At 53.5% G+C, this 17815-nt stretch overlaps 3 protein-coding genes across 3 annotated transcripts; 2 read left to right on the forward strand and 1 right to left on the reverse strand.

Annotated features, from left to right (window-relative positions):
- Window positions 1-10013: 10013 nt before the first annotated feature.
- Window positions 10014-12045, forward strand: J7T55_002923 (immunogenic; the record flags this gene model as incomplete). Its single annotated transcript, XM_053138048.1, has 6 exons — window positions 10014-10143; window positions 10212-10350; window positions 10408-10588; window positions 10647-11347; window positions 11403-11784; window positions 11845-12045. 6 exons carry the CDS (start codon window positions 10014-10016, stop codon window positions 12043-12045), a joined length of 1734 nt encoding a protein of 577 aa, XP_052998791.1.
- A 3727-nt stretch (window positions 12046-15772) lies between these two features.
- Window positions 15773-16386, reverse strand: J7T55_002924 (uncharacterized protein; the record flags this gene model as incomplete). The annotated part of the gene is made up of 2 exons (XM_053138049.1): window positions 15773-15938; window positions 16241-16386. The coding sequence occupies 2 exons, from the start codon at window positions 16384-16386 to the stop codon at window positions 15773-15775; spliced, it is 312 nt and encodes a 103-aa protein (XP_052998792.1).
- Window positions 16387-17127: 741 nt separating this feature from the next.
- J7T55_002925 (pre-mRNA-splicing factor ATP-dependent RNA helicase prp43) lies at window positions 17128-17684 on the forward strand (the record flags this gene model as incomplete). The annotated part of the gene is made up of 2 exons (XM_053138050.1): window positions 17128-17181; window positions 17283-17684. 2 exons carry the CDS (start codon window positions 17128-17130, stop codon window positions 17682-17684), a joined length of 456 nt encoding a protein of 151 aa, XP_052998793.1.
- Between the last annotated feature and the right edge of the window lie 131 nt (window positions 17685-17815).

Genomic DNA, 17815 nt, shown 5'->3' on the forward strand with positions numbered 1-17815 from the left:
CAATGCGTAAGGGGTAAATGAGACGAGTGGAGGAAAGTGAAAATATCAAATAAGCGGTAGCTTGTCTCGGCCTTTGTCCGCACCTCAGACTGTTGTCTTATGTAATGAACTTGGAGCCAGTATTTTGATAAATCACCCTTGTAGACACAGTGGTGATATTGCTCATGTGTATGGGGAAAGAAAGGTGTTTCGTGCTTGTTATCGCGAGGGTCTTGACATGGTGAACGGGTGGATTTGTCGTGGTGTCCCAGGATTATGATGAGCACTTGAACCGGGGAAAAGTCCACCAACCAAACGCAATGAGTGTGTCAAGACGGACAATTTGCAGTACTTACTTCGTGATGGCACGGCAGTGAGGTCCTCAACTAGGGTGCTAGGAAAAGCTTAAGTTTGAGGTCAGGAGATCCTAGGAGCAACACCAGGGAGGTGAAGGATAGATGACTTGGACAGTGGGCAAGGTCAACTGGGAATCGTGAAGGGCTGGATGAGCAGGAACCACGGTAACCCAACTCTGTGCTTGTGAAGATGGGCTCCGGGAGAAGGTACAGCTGAAGAGCTGATGGTAGAGGAGGTTGAGCTGATGAAGGATCAAGATTTTGTGACAAGGAAGTAAGGTTGGATAATCATTTCACGTACCTTTGTGTGCTTGCGAGTACAAGATCGAGTGACGATGGTTGCTAGAAGAAGCCGGGATGGCCAGTGATGATGCCGACGTCAGAGCAAAGCCTTTAGTGAACGCAGGTATGAAGAAGATGAGTATGAGGTTATGTCAATAGTAGGTAATGAGTCCAAGATATTTGACCAACACTAATGAGTGCTAGACAGAGACCAGGGCGAAGTAACCACAGTGTATCCAAGTAGATACCACAGTGGAGCTTTGCTGATGTTGAGGAGGGTTGGGTCAAACAGGTGAGAGCAGTGAAAAAGGCTGGAGCAGAGAAGGAGGTGAGAAGGGAGTAGAGTCTCATGAAGAAGGAAAGGGGTTGAGAAGGGAGAAGAAAATTATGACTGGTGCGTGACAGCCGGTTTAAGTACTCAAGCTGGCAGCGGCTCAACCGGCAGCAGTGTTTTCAGGGGCAAGACTTGTCGTTAAAGAAAGAGGGCTGTTGCTATTGTTATTATTGTTGCTGCTGTCGTCTCACGTTTTGTTTTCGAAGCTCTTCGTTGTTGATCAATCGTTTGGCAACAAGATCCCGGGCGCGGTAGCCAACGTACAGGCAGTGTAGCTTTTAAGAACACGCTCCAGAGGATTTGGTTTGAGAGAATGCCGAAAAGGCGTTTGTGTCTCCGTCCTATTCTAGGGGATGAGAACAACAGGGCAAGCATTGGCAGTACTCATTGTGTCCTCCATCAAGCCTCATCACCAGACACTTCGCCTCTTATTGCGAATAAGCGACCTATGCTGTCAACAGATGGAACAAGAGAAACATGGACTGGTTGATTTATTTTTTAAAAATAATTCAAATAAAAGCATGAACAATTGTGAACAATGACAAAAGCCGAGTCTAATAGCTTTCACGATGAAGGTGGACAGCAGTCCCTGACGAGGTAAACCAGAGCCTCTGGCTATGGAGTTTTGCGGTGCACACACCCGAAAGTCCAGCAGAAAGGTGAGACGGGATGCAAAGTCCGCGATCCATCCATGAACAGTGTCATAGAATGAATGTCCTCGCATTGAACGACCAGGGAAATTCAGATAGACTTGTTCGATCTTTCAAGCCCGTAGCAAACTCGTCTTAGAGTCAGGGGAGCAGGACAAACTGTTTCTAAACTGTCTCCCGAAGTATCTAGACGAGTTGCCGGCTGCGAGATTGTCATGATCTCGGAAAACACACAAGTCTTGTATTAAGGCAGGTGTCCATTAGTTGTGCTCATCTTGAACGGGGATGCTTGTTTGTCGGAGACGGAAAAGATCAAGACACCCATAGGCCTACAGAGCTGATGCGTTTGATAAACGAATTACTGCTTCCTTCTCCTCTCTAACCTGCTCAAAGGTATTCCACATAATAATGAACACAACAACTTGAGTTGGCTTGCTTGAGAGTCTCTCTAAGCCCCGAATGGGACAGCGATGCATTGATCACCCTGCAAGAAGCAGGGACAACTCGTACAGTAGCATTGACCGAAGCCCAGCAGCCACGTGCCCATGTATGCTGCAGGAGCTTGCAATCTCACAGTTGTTATGTGTATGGTTCAAAAAAAATTAGAAGGCTAGAACAAAGCAGCACGGCCCCAGGGGAACAACCACTGCCAGTCTTGGGGGCATAGATCACAGAGACCGGGCAATCAACACAATCACCCCCATCCGAGAAAGTTCAAAGCAGTATGCGTAGAGCCAACAGAATCCACCACTTGATCAGAACTTGATTGTTTGTCTAGTGAACTACGGGGGGAACAAGGTCCCCACGTATTCTGCTGTTAGAGCACGGCCAGGCCACCAGAGCCGGAAAAACCACGACAAACGAGTGTAGGGCATTGGAATGGCCTACATCCAACAAGCTGGAGCACACGACCACGACTCAGCAACCGGTCAATACGTCCGTATTGCGACCGACCGTCCGCGGAAAAAGACGAACAAGACGAGTCCATCCGAACGCCCTCCCGGGTTTTCTCCTATGCTGGTAGAGTCGTCGGGCTAACCTGGCACAGGAGGCCGCTCATGAGGAGAGACGGTCGTTACCGAACGAGAACATGAAGACTTCAGGCAGAGTGGGCGATACACAGGTATAACAGGACGAACCTCTGCTCAGTCTCAAGGGGCCAGCAATATCGGAATGGGTGCTGCCGGCACCACACCGAACGACACGTAACATAAAGATGAACTCGGTGATAACAACATTGACATATTCAGAGAGACAGCAACATCGGCGGCGATATTCCCGGGCACGGGAAGCAGAACTCGGCGACAGCCCGGAACATACCCAGAACCCACGGCGAGTAAGCGGAGTGGGGGCCGGCAGTCACGGAATATCACATCATTATCCTCCATGCAGCAGCAGCAACATCTAACGTCACACCCGGAGCACTAGAAAGATTCGTTTGAGATCTTGGAAGGCTAACTGATAAGAAGGTCAGGCCGGACGACCCAAAGAGGCAATCGATGGAAGCGCACTTCCGCGAAACCAGTAGCAGCCGCGGATAAGCACAAAGGCACCATCATCGACGACACATCGCTCAGGGAGCACGCAATGACGACCACTTGAGACCCATGTCTTACCAAGACATCATTCCACGCCTTCGAGGGCCTGAGGTTCGGCAACCAACGCCCCACAAAGAGCTGTCATTTGGCAGGAACTGGTGCGCCGTTGCTCTGGACTTGGCAAGCCGTCACATGGGCCACTACACTTCCCCGAAGCCACCCCCTTCCCTGACACCACCCACCCCGCGATTCTCTAGGCCGGTTCCGGGGCCGGAATCGAAGAGGAGGCGGCTTCTCGAATAGATATCTCGGCGGAACTTTCCGTCACAGACAACGTCTGGAAATAAGAAGACCAAGAGCGTGGCGGGGAGGCGGAAAAGCCAAAGACAAAGCCGGCCTCCTCTCTTTATGTCTCGAACTCATCCGATTTCTGACAATGCGGCATGTGAGAAACGGTGAGGGCAAGGGACAGAACGGTAGACGAGCGTGCCCTGCAACGGGCCGGCTATAATCGTCGAGATAACACACCCGCCCACCATTGGCAAGATGCGAATCAAGAGCTCGTAGGCCGCCACAGCCAGCTCGAAGATGGCCGCCACGGCTCGGACAAGCAGGGCGGAAGGGGAAAAGAGCATTTTCTCATGTTCGCCCCCGAAGAGTAGTAGACCGTCGGATGACCTCGATCAGTGCATGGGTAAACCTGTCAAAAGCCTACCCAATGCGACCGATAACGTCGTTGCTCTTTGGGGTCTGAGGGGTCACGACGACAACAAGGTTGCCGCCAGTTCCACCGTCTACCAGCGGCGCCCCGACACCACATCAGCACACCACCACGCACCCACAACCACATCCACATCCACCACAACTACCAAGCCCAAGACAAGCAGTCTTTCTGGGTCTTTAGCTGCGTCGCACACTATCTTCACCATCCAACCCACCATCCACACAACCGTGAGCTTGAGCAGATCCGGTTGGTGGCCCACTGGCAGGATGCACACCACTCGGTTGCAGCGGCCTGCAGGGCGACATCACTCCCATGTGGGATGACGAGTGACGAGTCAAGCTGCTGTTTAGCTCGGGACGCAGGGAGCAAGCTCTGTACTGTGTGTGCAAGTAGGCAGCTTCGAAACGTCGAGGTCGGAATGGGGAGCCTGTGACACGCTCTTAGCAACCCTGACTTCTTGACTTTCGGCCAGCGAGAGGTCACTTGACAGCGGCCGGAAGACCTGGAGCTCGAGGAGGGAGGCAAAACTCGTACTTTATCTACATCCTTACGCCATCGGGTCATCGGTCCCTCAAAGCTGGGACTTGGTCGTCGTGCCGGGCAGAAAACGGTCGCTGGCGGCGATCACTCCTTCGCCCATGCAGGGCCAGCGATGATTGGGATGGATGGTGGGGAAATGGTCTGCGTGCATGAACGTGGAGGGGGTCAGCTGGCCAAACTTGTGACCTTGTTCCGCCGTCAAATCAAGGAGCATAACCAAGCCCCCCTTCCCTGGGCCACCTCCCATGACTTGCCGCCGCTGCTGCTGCCCAGGGCTTAGGCTGCAAACCTGTCCATTCAAGATAGGGCGCAGATACACTGAATCTGTGAAGTGAAAAAGAAAAAGCGGTCAAAGCCGGCAGAGTCTTCCCATTCATTTCATCAGTAACCAAACTTATGTACGCGGGAGATATTTCGGCCCAAGACCAGTCTAGATCTGGTTGATCTGCGGTTGTAATTTCACGGGCTGCAGCTCACGTTACTTTTTGCACACAGGCAGGGCATATCAAAGGCCGGCTCGCCGGTCTGGTTCGGGTTACCGTCCCATCGCTCTCTCGAGGCAAAACGGCCAAGCAGGAACACGCGCTGGGTCGGGAGGTGGGCAACACGGCTGGGGCGCTCGGCAGCGATGGAAAGTGTGCTTGTGGTTCTGGGTCAGTAGGTAGTTGACGTGGTAGCATCTGGAGAACGACGAGCACCATGTCATCATGCATTTCTGAGGTGGCTCCGTACTGCGTGGCAGCTCCTCCATCGCATTGTGACTCTGGGCACTGCCCTTCCGAGTATGTGTTCGACAACGAGGGCGCTTCAAGAGGCTCGCCTACTCCGCAAACCCCATGGTACGGGGCTCCAGGACTGTTTCTAGACTCGGCCTGCATACAAACAACTGGTCTGTTGAGGAGCTCGCCAAATACCGGTGGGCACTTGTCGGCCAATACCTGCATTCGCGCGGCGCGTGGCATCGGTTTTCATCAGATGCGAAGCCACAGCAGATAAGCACGATCCGCCCTTTGCGACTCCCATTTGGCCAAGATAGCCGCCATTGGGCGGCCGCAGTTGGACAAGGGCTGTCCCCTGGTGGTCTTCCGTGGCCCGCGACCCCACCGAACTCAAACGATGACAGGGGCCCAGAAAAGGTTTACACAGTACGGACAGCCAAGCTGTAATGCAGGAGCGAGAGAAAATAAACGGAGCAGATGAGCGACTGGTTTGCCTTGGTCGTACGAGCATGAGGGCTGTGAGGGGGATGGCCTGATCAGCATATCGGACCCCGAAGGTGCTGGCAAAACGACTGCGGAACATTTTCAAGTTGACTTGATCATGCGTGATGTGAAACTTGCAAGCCGAGAGGAAGAACACTATAATTGATTAGATATAATGCAGTGGCGGCGGACGTTCCTCTCGGCGATGCCTGGTCAGTGTGGCCAGGATGCCGATGTAGAGGGTCCGGACGCCGTTTACCTAGCAGCCTAGGCGCGCCCTTGGGGCCAAGACGGCACTTTGATGCTGCAGCGTCTAATAATCCGAAGTGTAAATTCGGTCGGCCTCAAAATTGGGGACAGGCTTCTGGACACCATGAACTATAAACAGGCTGCGTTATAGATGGGGGCAGGTATGTTTCGGGGTGCTTAAGTGGAAACAAGATCGTAATTCTTGTGCCTCAGAATAGTGCTGACTGCAATGGCATCAACCGTTGCATGTCCAGATCAGTTCCATCGAGGAACCTAAAAGTAACCGACCTAGATCTCGTCCTCCGAGGTGGAGGAATAGACCAATCGGCATGCTACTTTGCGTGCGGTTATCACTCGTGTTGACCGTGAATGCTAGCAAGGGCTAGATTTAAATGTTGATCATCCACAAAAATCGAGCGAGAAGTTTTCGTTCACATTTTACGGGTGGCGCTCCCCATTGAGGCTGGGCGCCATTGGAGCGGTAAGCACGGCGAAGTGAGCCATGTTTGGGAAGGTTGGCTGCAGTACGCTGCACAAAATACAACGGGAACACACGGCTGGTTGCCTCCCGTCCAATGAACAATCTGTATCAAAGGCGCGGCAGTCTCAGGATGCTGTCAACTGACAGTTGCCCTGAGGCAAGTCCAGCCGCAATGCCCCGAGGACAGGTCCAATGTGTGATGAGAAGACCTGTTGCTGAAAGCTCCGTAACAAGCACTTTGTGTTCGATCATGCTGCAGGGCCTAGAGGCCGATCGATGAGCAATTGGTAGTGCGCATAATGAGAACGACGATATTCCGTCATCTGATGTCAAGCGGTGTGCAGCACATATGTTGGAGAGCTGGAGGAAGTTTATGCGACGGCCGAAATTGACAGTTTGTCCCAAGGATCGTCCGTTGTGCTGGTGTGCCGTTACTATTTTGGGCGCGCACCCGGGCAGGGCAACGCTTTGTCTGGGGTTGGCATTCGATTTTGGATATAGCTGTAGACCAATTTGAGAGTTATTTGCCCTCAAGCTGATGTTGCAGTCGCCGAGTTTTCAAACACACGGCTGGATGGGAGCCGCGTCTGGATTGTAGTCTTTCAACCCCCGGAACTTGTTGGTGTGCTTTAGGCCCAGTCAATCAATTTTCGTCTTGAACCAGGTGCATATGCAGCTCCGCATGGCTGCGGTCGTGGAGATCGACCAGTCGCCACGGCTAGCTGGAAGCGATACCGCTTCACGTTCGCGTGTGAGACGCAGGTGGGACTGCTTGCTTTCCGCGCAAGGAAAGCCATCGGCTTGCAGGTAACATGGCTTCGTACGGTGCAGGATGTGATTGCTGTGGCGCAGAGGTCACGTCTTGCCGAGCCCAACTCAATGAACATTGTAGATGTTGTGAGACCCTGTTACGCACCGGCACGGCGGCTCAGGAAACAAGTCGCATGGTCGAGCAGCGCAACGGACGGCCATCGGAGGGCAATCTTCAGCTGGTCGAGTGAAAGATTTCAAAGTGCGCGTTCGGTCCAGAAGCTGATCCTATCCTCTTCGCGAAGCTTTGGTCGATGATCAATGGGTCCGGGGGCGGAAACGACGGCCCTGAAGCTGTCGAGGAGCGCGGCTTCGTCCGATGGAGGGAGGGGAGGGTTCGGCAGAGTCGAATAAACAATCCACGCCATGCTCTGGCCCAAAGTCAGCATGGCGATGCATTGTGGGCGCGCAAACTCGCATTGGACTAGCGATGCTCTGCATCCTCTCGCATTGCGTCAGGGACGAAGGAGCTGTATGTCATCCGCATCGCATTGTCAAGCGACGTCGAGCGCGGGACACCACCATGAATATAAAATGAAGCCGCCTTCATGAGGGCCAACCCTCCAGCACCCGCAGCACCAAACTCAGGGGCTACCCTCCCAGTTCGTTGGACAGGGGATCCTGTCGCTGGGCCAGGTGTGGCCGGGGCAGACATGCAAGAAGCACATGCCATCTGTAGTGGAGCAGTAGCGTCCGTGTCCGTAATGCAATCTAAGAAAGTCTCCGTTTGAGACCCTCTGCTGGAGGACAGTGGGGTGGGTGCCGGGCCACGCTGCCATACCTCTTGCAGGTTTAGTGGAGTCCTAATTGATTGCTCTGCAACGACGAGGCGCCCAACCAGCCAACCCAAATTTTGTTCTGATTTCCCTGAGTGCTGTCGCGAAAATGGACTGAGCTTGGGGGTCCGGTGCTTCAAGCCTGAGGCCAAGATTAGGGGGGGCCTCAGTGATCTCGGTACAGCATGACTCCTGACGCGGGCCATTTTTGAGGTAGCAACGCAATGTGCAAGTCTGTCTGGATATATACGTGTGTGTGTGCTCTGGATACGACAACGCTCAGTAGGCCAATATCCTCCCCCTCGGTAGTAATTTCTGCGGTAGGACAGAGACCAGGCCCGCTGTGCCTGTCTGTGCTGTCGAGGTGCGTGTGGTGGCATCGTAGCGTATCCCGTGATGGGCGGCCAGTCGAGAGGGTGCGTTGATTCGACGTGGGGTCTGGTGAGGCGATCAGCCGTTGGCGAGATCGACATAGGCAGACAAGACGCTATTCGGCGAGGCCTTGGAGCTCGTGGTTCGAAGTGGCATGGCGCCTGGAGGAGGGCTGCAGCTAGCAACTGTTGCGTGTGGGAACCGTGGGTGGTGGTCTGGGACTGGATGGCAACACGAGGGCGCTTGAGGCTTCAGCAAGGCGTGCATGCTGGGCACAGCATCTCATCGAGGCAGGAGGAGGAGGAATTCGATGGTGGATTCGATGCCGGCAGAGGCCGACACAGTGCCAGGACCGCTGCACGGTGAGTCCGTTTTGGCGAGCGTCCCGAGAGGTATCCTGTACCAAAGTGGAGCCCCTTGTGGTTTTTGTCTGGTCCCGGCAATCTTTTTCTGCAGTCCCCGTCTCCATTTCATATCGCGATCCTCGCTTTTCGTATGTGTTGGTTCTCCCTCTACTTTGGAGTTGTATTGTAGTTCATCTCGTCAGAAATTTCAGCAAAAATTGTCGGAACGGATAGCGGCTAGATAACGTCGATCTCGAACTTGACGGCGAGGTGCGTTATGTAGATTCGAGGACAAGCAAAGCAGCAAGGGACTCCCCTTCCTGAACACAGGCAGTGAGGATGTCCCTTGAGAGTCATCCTCAGGCGTCAGAATCGAATGAGCGAGCACGGATCGTGCTACGGTACCTGGTACTGCAGAAAAGTTGAAATGAGGTATGGAATGGACCCCTGCTTGGTGCACCTCGAAGCATTTCCAACCCCTGCCGTTGCCGGTACTTCAGCCCAGGCACAGGCCGTACCGTACAGTACCGTTCCACACCGTACAATAGGATATCACCACCACCACTCCTCTCCTCCCTCTCCTCCTCCTGAGCTAGGTACTCCCGCTGTCTCCACCAAAGGAATGAGATGTGGCAGCCAGATAGACAGGCCCCGTTCGTTAAAAAAGTTGTGGGTAATGTTCAATCTACAGTAGCAGATTAGATGGTCAAGGAGGCAGCGAATAGACAGACAGATAGTGCCTGGAAAGGTTTCGGTGTGGAAAGGGAGGCAAGAGTAACGAGACGTGCAGTATAGTACAAGCAGTGTATGCTGCGGTACCTAACCCAAGTACCCGTGGACCTTGACACTGGTGCAGGACACGGCAACGGTGGCCCGCGTCGTCGACCGTTTTGCTACCGCACACCCCCTGAGACCCCTGTGATTTCCAGGCGGGCGCGCAGGGAAGGGGCCTTGTGGTCAATGCTCCCTCATCACGGAAGAAAAGATTCGTTGATTTTGGGTGACCCATGTTGACCCTGGTTGACCCTGGCTGACCCATACAAAGAGCCCAGTCACCCTTTCCTGCCCTCCCGCCCATGAGACCTCCCAAATCAAATAAAGTGCGACCCAGCCCGAGTTCCCATCCCTTCGCTCTCCTGATTCCGCAAACTTCTATTGTTGTCGTCCCGTCAACTACCTCTCTCCGCCGTCTTGGAAATCTCCATCAGCAAAAGAGGGAATATCAATACCCTTAAGCTTAAGGCATCTTCAGTCAGGGACTCCCTGTTTCTACAATCTCGCCTCATTGGTCTCGTCTTCCTTTGTCTGTCTTCTTAGTTTTTGGTTTTTAGAGATACCCAGTTTCCTTCCATCAACCCCAATCAACCCCATCCACAATGGCCGAGGAACAGAAGCCCGTCGCGGTCCCCACCGAGGAGACTCCTGCGACCACCACCGAGTCCACCACTGCTGCTGCTGAGACCACTGCACCCGTCGAGGCTGCTAAGGAGGAGACTGCCCCTGCTGGTATGCGACACCTCTTATCCCAGGCACTCGCATCAACATAACACATCTTGCTGACCATACCCTCACAGCTACTGAGGCAGCCAAGGAGCCTGCCACCGAGACCCCTGCCGCTGATGCCGCCGCCGCACCGGCTGCTGAGGAGGTGAAGAAGGAGGCCGAGCCCGTCGAGGACGGCCAACTCGAGCACAAGGGCAGCAACTTCCCCAAGTATGTGTCTCCCGCGCCGCAGACAGCCTGTTGAACATGTTGCTAACCGCGCGCTAGGAACTTCATCTACTCCAAGAAGTTCTTCTGGTTCGGTTCCGAGGCTGTTGACCCCAAGAAGGTGCCTGCCTTGCTGAAGGACCACCACCTGGCCGCATGGGCCAGCGAGACCGGCAAGGGTCTCCTGTTCTTCAGCGAGAAGGGTCAGGACAAGTCCGCACCTTCCAGCGCCATCGCACTGGTGAGTTTACCATCCTACCAATTCACACATGTTCCAGCGATGCTAACCTGTCCTCTAGCACGATGCCGCCGAGCCCACCACTGAGGGCCCCAACAAGTTCGTCCTGTCCTCCAAGGGACACAAGCACACCTTCAAGGCTGGCAGCACGGCGGAGCGTGACAACTGGGTCAGCCAGATCAAGCTGAGGATCGGCGAGGCTAAGGAGCTCGCTAAGACCGTCACCGAGTCCGAGCAGTACAAGGCTACTCTCGCTTCCTTCTCCCCCGCCGTCAAGAAGGAGGAGAAGAAGGAGGAGAAGGCTGAGGACAAGAAGGCTGAGGAGACACCCAAGGCCGCTGAGGAGACCCCCGCCGCTGAGGGCGCTGCTGAGCCTGCTGCCACCACTGAGGCTGCCGCCGCCACCACCGAGACCACTGAGGGTGAGGCTAAGGAGGAGGCCAAGGAGGAGGCCGCTGAGGCCAAGAAGGACGAGCGCAAGCGCTCCACCAGCAAGAAGCGTGCCTCTATCTTCGGTGCCCTTCTTGGCGGTAACAAGGACAAGAAGGAGTCCGCCAAGGCTGAGGACAAGAAGGAGGAGGCTGTCGCTGAGGCTCCTGAAGGCACCGAGGAGACTCCCGCCGCCGCCACTGAGACCCCAGCCACTACTGAGCCGGCGACCGAGGCTGCTAAGGAGACTGAGACCGCTGCTGCCACCGAGCCCGCCGCTGAGGAGACCAAGGCCAAGGCTGCTGAGAAGCCCACCCCAACCAAGCGAACCAGGTATGTAAAGAATTTGCTGGTCACTACAACGAGTGCATTGCTGACAAGTCTCCAGCCTGTTCGGTGGTCTGTCCTTCGGCAAGAAGAAGCCTGAGGAGGCTGCCCCTGCCACCCCGGCCAAGGACACCCCTCCTGTCTCCGAGGATGCCCCCGTCATCCCTAAGGTCGACACTGTTGAGCCTCTGAGCACCGAGGTCTCCAGCCCTGCCAACGTGCCCACGGAGACCACCGAGACCGCCGCCGCCGTCCCTGCCGTCAACGGCGAGAAGAAGGAGGTCAAGGCCGACAAGCGCAAGTCGTCCTTCCCCTTCGCCCTTGGCAAGAAGAACACCTCCACCCCCACCAGCCCCGCCGCCGTTGAGGAGGGTGCTGCTTCTCCGGACGCTGAGAAGGCCAAGAGCCCCAACCCCTTCTCCAAGTTCCGTGCTACCATCAAGGTGAGTGAACAACATGAGAACATTAGCATCCATCCGAGCTGCTTGCTGACCCGACTACAGAACAAGGGCAAGGCTGTTGAGAAGCCCGCCGAGAAGACCGAGGACAAGCCAGCTGAGGGTGCCGTCGAGGAGCCCGCTAAGCCCGCCGAGGAGGCCAAGGCCGCCGAGGAGGTCAAGCCCGAGCCCGTCGCCGAGGAGGCCAGCGAGCCTGCCAAGGACGCTCCCGTCGCCAGCACCCCGGTCGTCACTGCTTCGGCTTAAATAGCTGGACAGTCATCACAGTAGGCATGGGGCAATCATGACATCTTGCCCCATGCGTATCGACGAAACAACACTATAGAGCGAGGTCGATGACACGAAAGGCGTCGCATGAAGGGAGCATCACACCACTTATGATACCCACTCCCTGGGTGTATGGGATCGGATTTGCATTTCGAGATACCCAAACGAAATTCCCATTTGTCTCGGAGCAACCTGTCGATTGGGGGAGGCCGACTTTCCTTGTTTTGACCCCGTCCGCAATATCGAGTTCCCGCGTTTTTGTTTTTGATACCCGAAGTATACCCAAAGACAGTCGTTTGGAAGGGGTGGAGCCATGGAGGCTGATGAAATGACGGAAGGGGCAGGAGGATATAAACCAGAAAACCCGCAAAAAAAAGAGATGTCTGGAAAACAACAAAAGATGGGAAAGGTTTGGTTTCGAGATGTGTTGATTGACGGAAACGGTGCGTGCTTCTTGGGTTCTGCTCTCTTGCGTCGGGTCACGTAGGATCTTGATGCGCTGGGCGGCCTGAAAGCATTCATTTAACTAATAGCTAATATAAACTCTCGTGTGTTGAGCCTCGTCATCTAATCCCTTTTACTCCCGCAACGACACCTTTGATGTCGTCCTGACTGTGCCTGTCGATGTCTGTCTGTGTGCCCGTGGTGGTCTTTTCTGCCCAGATGGCTATTAAGAGCATTTCGCGATCGATCGTGCATGGATCGTCATTGGTATCGAAGCTGGGAAGACCTTCATCCCTGATCCATGGCCGCATTGCACACGACCCATAATCCCTCCTGGGTCCCTTGGTCTGTCTCGTCTACCTGACACGGAGGTTAGCAGGTAGTATTGATGCCCGAGCCAGTGAATGCCCCTTCACGGCTCAAGGGGCACGACTCAGCAAGCTCCTTCTTTTGGTCTTTGCCTCACCGTCTGTTCGTCATCTCCCAGTTGACGAGCAAGAAAGAAAGCTTGGACCGAGGCGGTCTAGGTCGGAACAGAAGGTCTGGGATGTCTGACTGGTACGATTTGTATGGGCAGATTGATGAGTCGTCTCTAGCTCTTTTTTTGTTCTTCCCACTTTCTGTGTATCCATTGTGTCTGGTTCGCATCATGCCTGCTTTGCTAGTTGGCGGGCCTGTGACATTGGGAGGAGACCCGCGGCCACAGGCATGATCCTGATACCTCTCGAGCTTTTCCTGCGTCTAAGTCCATTGCCCTGAGAGACGACCCCGCTGGTCTAACAGAGTTTTGCCAGCTGCTGATGCTGCGGCACCCACGTCCCCTCGCGACGAGCACTACACAGGACTCGCTCCCGTTTGCAGCCCTGGTTCGTCAATGACGTGCATGTCTGCTGGCACGCACGACTCGCCGCTGGCCGAGCAGGGCTGCCGGTGCATATCTGCTCTGGGCCACTCGAGGAGCGGTGCCTGCCGCCTTTGTGGGCTGCCGGCCTGTCTATGTCTATCACCTTCACTCGATGGCAGCCTGCGAGTGCCTGCTGAAGGAGTATCACTGCATGCGGGCATGGTCGCAACCGGGTGCACTGTCAGTGGCGGGATGGAGGCCCTTCTCAGTGCGGACCGCATCTGATCATCTCCGGCGGGTCGCCTCGCGGTGGTCTGACCGTGTCGTATCGCTGCTCCAGGTGCCATCCAGCCCCATCTTCTCGGAGCCGAACGTCAGCCCGTGCCTGGGGGCGTTGGTGAGGTATTTGGGGCGTGATGGTTGAACTAAGGGGCAAACGTATTCCGACAGGCTCGGGAAGAGGTTGTACTTCGACGCCACCGGAGGCTGGGTATCGCAGACGCCTTGCGTGCTCTCCAGCCCATGCGTGGCGGGCGGACAAGGAAAAGCAGATTAATGGCTGAACACCACTACATTTGGCGATTATATGCCTTGTCTGCCGTTGCATGCTTTCATTACGCCTGGTCAGCTGTCATGAGAACTAAATGCTGTTGCCGGCGCCACAGGATGGCATATGTTTAGCCAGATGATCGATCCGCCACAAGTTGTCACGGACGATCCTATGGGCTTGCGGCGAGTGGGAGGCAAACCTCCAGAAGCCTGTCAGCACCTGACTTCTGTCTGATCGCTGGCAAGGCTGTGGTCATGATACACACCGCGATGAAGACATGTCTTGGATTCCTCAATGGATGGGCTCGGAAACTTTCTTTATCGGCGTCGAGTCCTGCATCTCGGCCGCGCCTGCGCCTTGTCTCACCTGCCAAGGCATGCATTGTGATCAGCAAGCCTGGGAGCAATTTCAGCCGCCGACCGGGTGCGACTCGTATGCTAACAGCCGGCGTTGTGGCGGCCGCAAAGCCCTGCTCTGCAATGTGATGATCACAGGCTGACGCCTCGCCGTCTCGTAGGCAACATTAAATCATCAGGAGGGCGGTTCGTTGACTGCGGTTCACCGTTACACCAAAGCACTGCCATCATGCCCTGAAGGTACGAGGCTGTGGCACAATGACTTTGAATTTTGTCTGGTCCACTGGATCCAATCTGAGGCTGAAGTCGACGCTTGTAATGGACATATTCTGTTATGTTTGGCCCGTTTCGGGCGAGCGAGAATGCAGCCTGTCAGGTTTCCAAACATCCCCACTCGCACTAAATCGATGAATTTGAGAAAAGTGAAATCACTGGGGAGGCATTCTTCCAGATCGACGGTTAGGTTTATTGCTAACTAGTCATTGCACTATAAGCCGGATATCCTCGTTCCTCGTCTATTGGAAGCTTCTTTTGGACCTGTGCCAGCCTCCTCTGTGCCCTGCCCTGTCCATTCTCATCTCCCTCCTCCTCTGCCTCTTCCACTAAATATTCATCTTCATACTCATCATAAATCATCACAAGTCTTTTGTCGAGTCTCTTGCCACGGGGACGTGTTCTTCCTTGTCACGCTTCTGCACGTGGCTACCGAAACTTATGACAAGCGCGGTGAGGCAGCGAACTCATGTCGAGTCAAAGATCATGAAGCAAAGGACAGGTCACACAAATCATAGTCCAAGTGGTGCGTATTCTGATTCAAACCCTGATGAGTATGCTTCTGCTTCCAAGAGTTGTCCTTTGGACTTGGGTCGGACGCGTGCTTCCATGGCGCGATTGAGGAAGGGTCGACGTTCATGGGCCCAAAATTATCCGCAAAGGGGACTTCTCGGCATGTCTCTATAAATGTGATGAATCATTTCGCAATTACGACCACCTGGATTTGGTGGCCGGCGAGATCTGCGATGAGAAGTCATGTCAGCCGACCAGGCGTCAGATATGCCATGGTGGACTCAGAACTGCGCATGAAATCATCCAATGGTGTGATCGCCCCGAGGTAGACAAAGATGGTGCTATCTAGAAGTAAATTGATGTTTTACGGCAGTGGCCTCTCCAATAGATCGCGCCCGAACAATATGTTGTCAAAGATACTGGCGCCAGCATTAGATGATACAAAAAGGTCTTCATTTCCCCGAGAGCTGGGCATGCCTGAAAAAAAAAGGCTAGAAGTAATTATAAGACGACATAGGACACCCGGCCAATACGCTCATGCGGATGAACCTATGCGAAGGATACGGTTGAAGCCCAGCCCGATGACGAAAGTTCAAGTGCTAGGAACAATCCAATAAGTCACACAGTTGCCGAGTTAGCCTTGTTGGCGTCGGTATACTCAGTAAAGCACCAGACGGTATGATACTGGACCTTTGCCGCTTTGGGTGAAGAGAAGAACACGCAGTCCTAAAATCCATGAGACTCGACAGCACTCGCGATCTTCTCTCTGCTCATATTGAACTGGAGGCCGCCAATGCGCACCGTCTCGTCGCTGTGCGCATAACTGCGCGCCGCTAATTCCTTGTGAGACCCCATGTGGGGGACCGTGATGTTTAGTGTAGCGCGTGGAACACTGAACGCGGTCAAATCATTGAAGCGGCCCATTGAAAAATTCAGGAGGACAGTGTTGCGCGCTTGCAATGTAATCGAAGGAGGAGAAGATCACATAGACGCTCGGTCCAATTGATTCAATGCGTCGAATCACGTCAGTTTTATTGTCATTGCTGCTACTGTCGACAATGTGTTGGTGGTTGCAGAGACGTGGGCGTGTGTGCGGTGGAAGGAAAAGTCTACTAGAAACCAGTCTCGGTCTTTCCCAGATTACTAGCTTTACAACAGCCAACGACAGTTTAGGCTTCGAACTCAAACGCGTACCTTCCCCCCATCCTCTTCTGGGACGGCATGGCTCTCGGGATTGCATTTACGACATTGACAACATACTTGGGCAATGTCCACTCAGAAAGAAGCTCCTGGAGGAGGGACAAGTCTGGAATGGAGGGGCTTCGTCGGTGTGCCTTCATTACGCAGGAGGTTATCCCACAACACACAGGAGGTTACCCCACGGGAGGTTGTCCCACAAGAGGTTATCCCACGAGAGGTTGTCCTATAGGAGGTTATCTTATAACCTACAAGAGATTATCCTATAAAAGGTTATTTTATGAAAAATCAGAAAGTTGTTATGTAAGAGGTATTTTTATACCTTATAGGAGGTTATCCTACGGAAAACTATCCTATAAAAGGTTGTCTGATAGCAGGTTCTTCCACAGATGGTTATCTTCTAAGAGTTTATCCTATAGAAGGTTAGAAGGTTATTTTATAGGGGGTTGATTGATAATTTACAGAAGACTTTCCTTTAACTCATGAAAGATTATCCTATAGGAGGTTGTTCTACAATTCATAGGATATTATCCAGTAATTTATAAAAGGGTTATCTTCTAGAAATCATCTTAAAACAAGATATTTTATAGTTTCTAAGAGATTGGGTTTACAGTAACTTACTTTATAACATGTAGAGGATGATCTCGTAGAATGTTAGTCTGACAAGGTTATTGAATTAAAGGTATTATAGATTATTTTAAGGGAGTTGACCTTGGAGACAGTCTTTAAGGGGAGTCGTACTTATAAGAGGGTATCTTATAAAGGAGGAAGACTTTTCCACAGTGGCTTATCCTAAGTCCTTCCGGATCTGAAGTTAGGAAACATATGAGGAAGGTACGGTCGTTTCGCCTCTTCCCTCGATGACGCATTCGAATAAGAACACAATGTTGCTCATTCGGCATGAGATGCGGTCTGGAAACGTCCTGCACTTCTCCTATGTCGACCCACCGTCAAGGCCTTATCTCATGCGAAAGCAGATAAGGTAGAAATTTGAGTTGAATGTCCGAAATTTAACTGGTTGTTCGACATTCGGCTACAGACACCTCTAGAGGACTCATCCAAGGTTTTAATATCACGGAGGCTGGCAGACTCGCTCGAGCTCATGTGGTATGTTGGCTTGTTCGCGGCTGTGAAGTACGAATGCGTTGCCGAGATTGTGTCTCCGGCGGCCATTATCAGCATTCAAAATATTGTCCGGATGCGTTCCAGTCGGACGCCGGGGGTTTCGGACATTGCGTGGTCGCATTTCGCGTGGGCCCGTCCTGCACCACGTCACGCACTTGAATGCTCTGCACGCATTCATGCGGCCAAAGAAGGAAGAATCGACCTAGACCAGTGGTGTTTCGACCACGTCCAATCTAGGTCTGTCATGGATGTGATTTACCAGCTCCGCGACAAGAGAGCTGCATCTGAATTCGAGATTGAGATAGCGCGGGTTTGAAGGAGTACCTTTGTCTTCAAATATCACCTCCATGCTCTTATATGTAAATTACAGCGACACGGAAACAAGCAGATATGTGAAGTCAATTGTGTCTACCCTCGAAGGACTATGGGCATCGAAATGTCACAAGA

The sequence above is a fragment of the Diaporthe amygdali genome, assembly GCF_026229845.1.
Source record: "Diaporthe amygdali strain CAA958 chromosome Unknown NODE_3_length_2959817_cov_65_330692, whole genome shotgun sequence".
NCBI classification, from domain to species: Eukaryota; Fungi; Ascomycota; class Sordariomycetes; order Diaporthales; family Diaporthaceae; genus Diaporthe; species Diaporthe amygdali.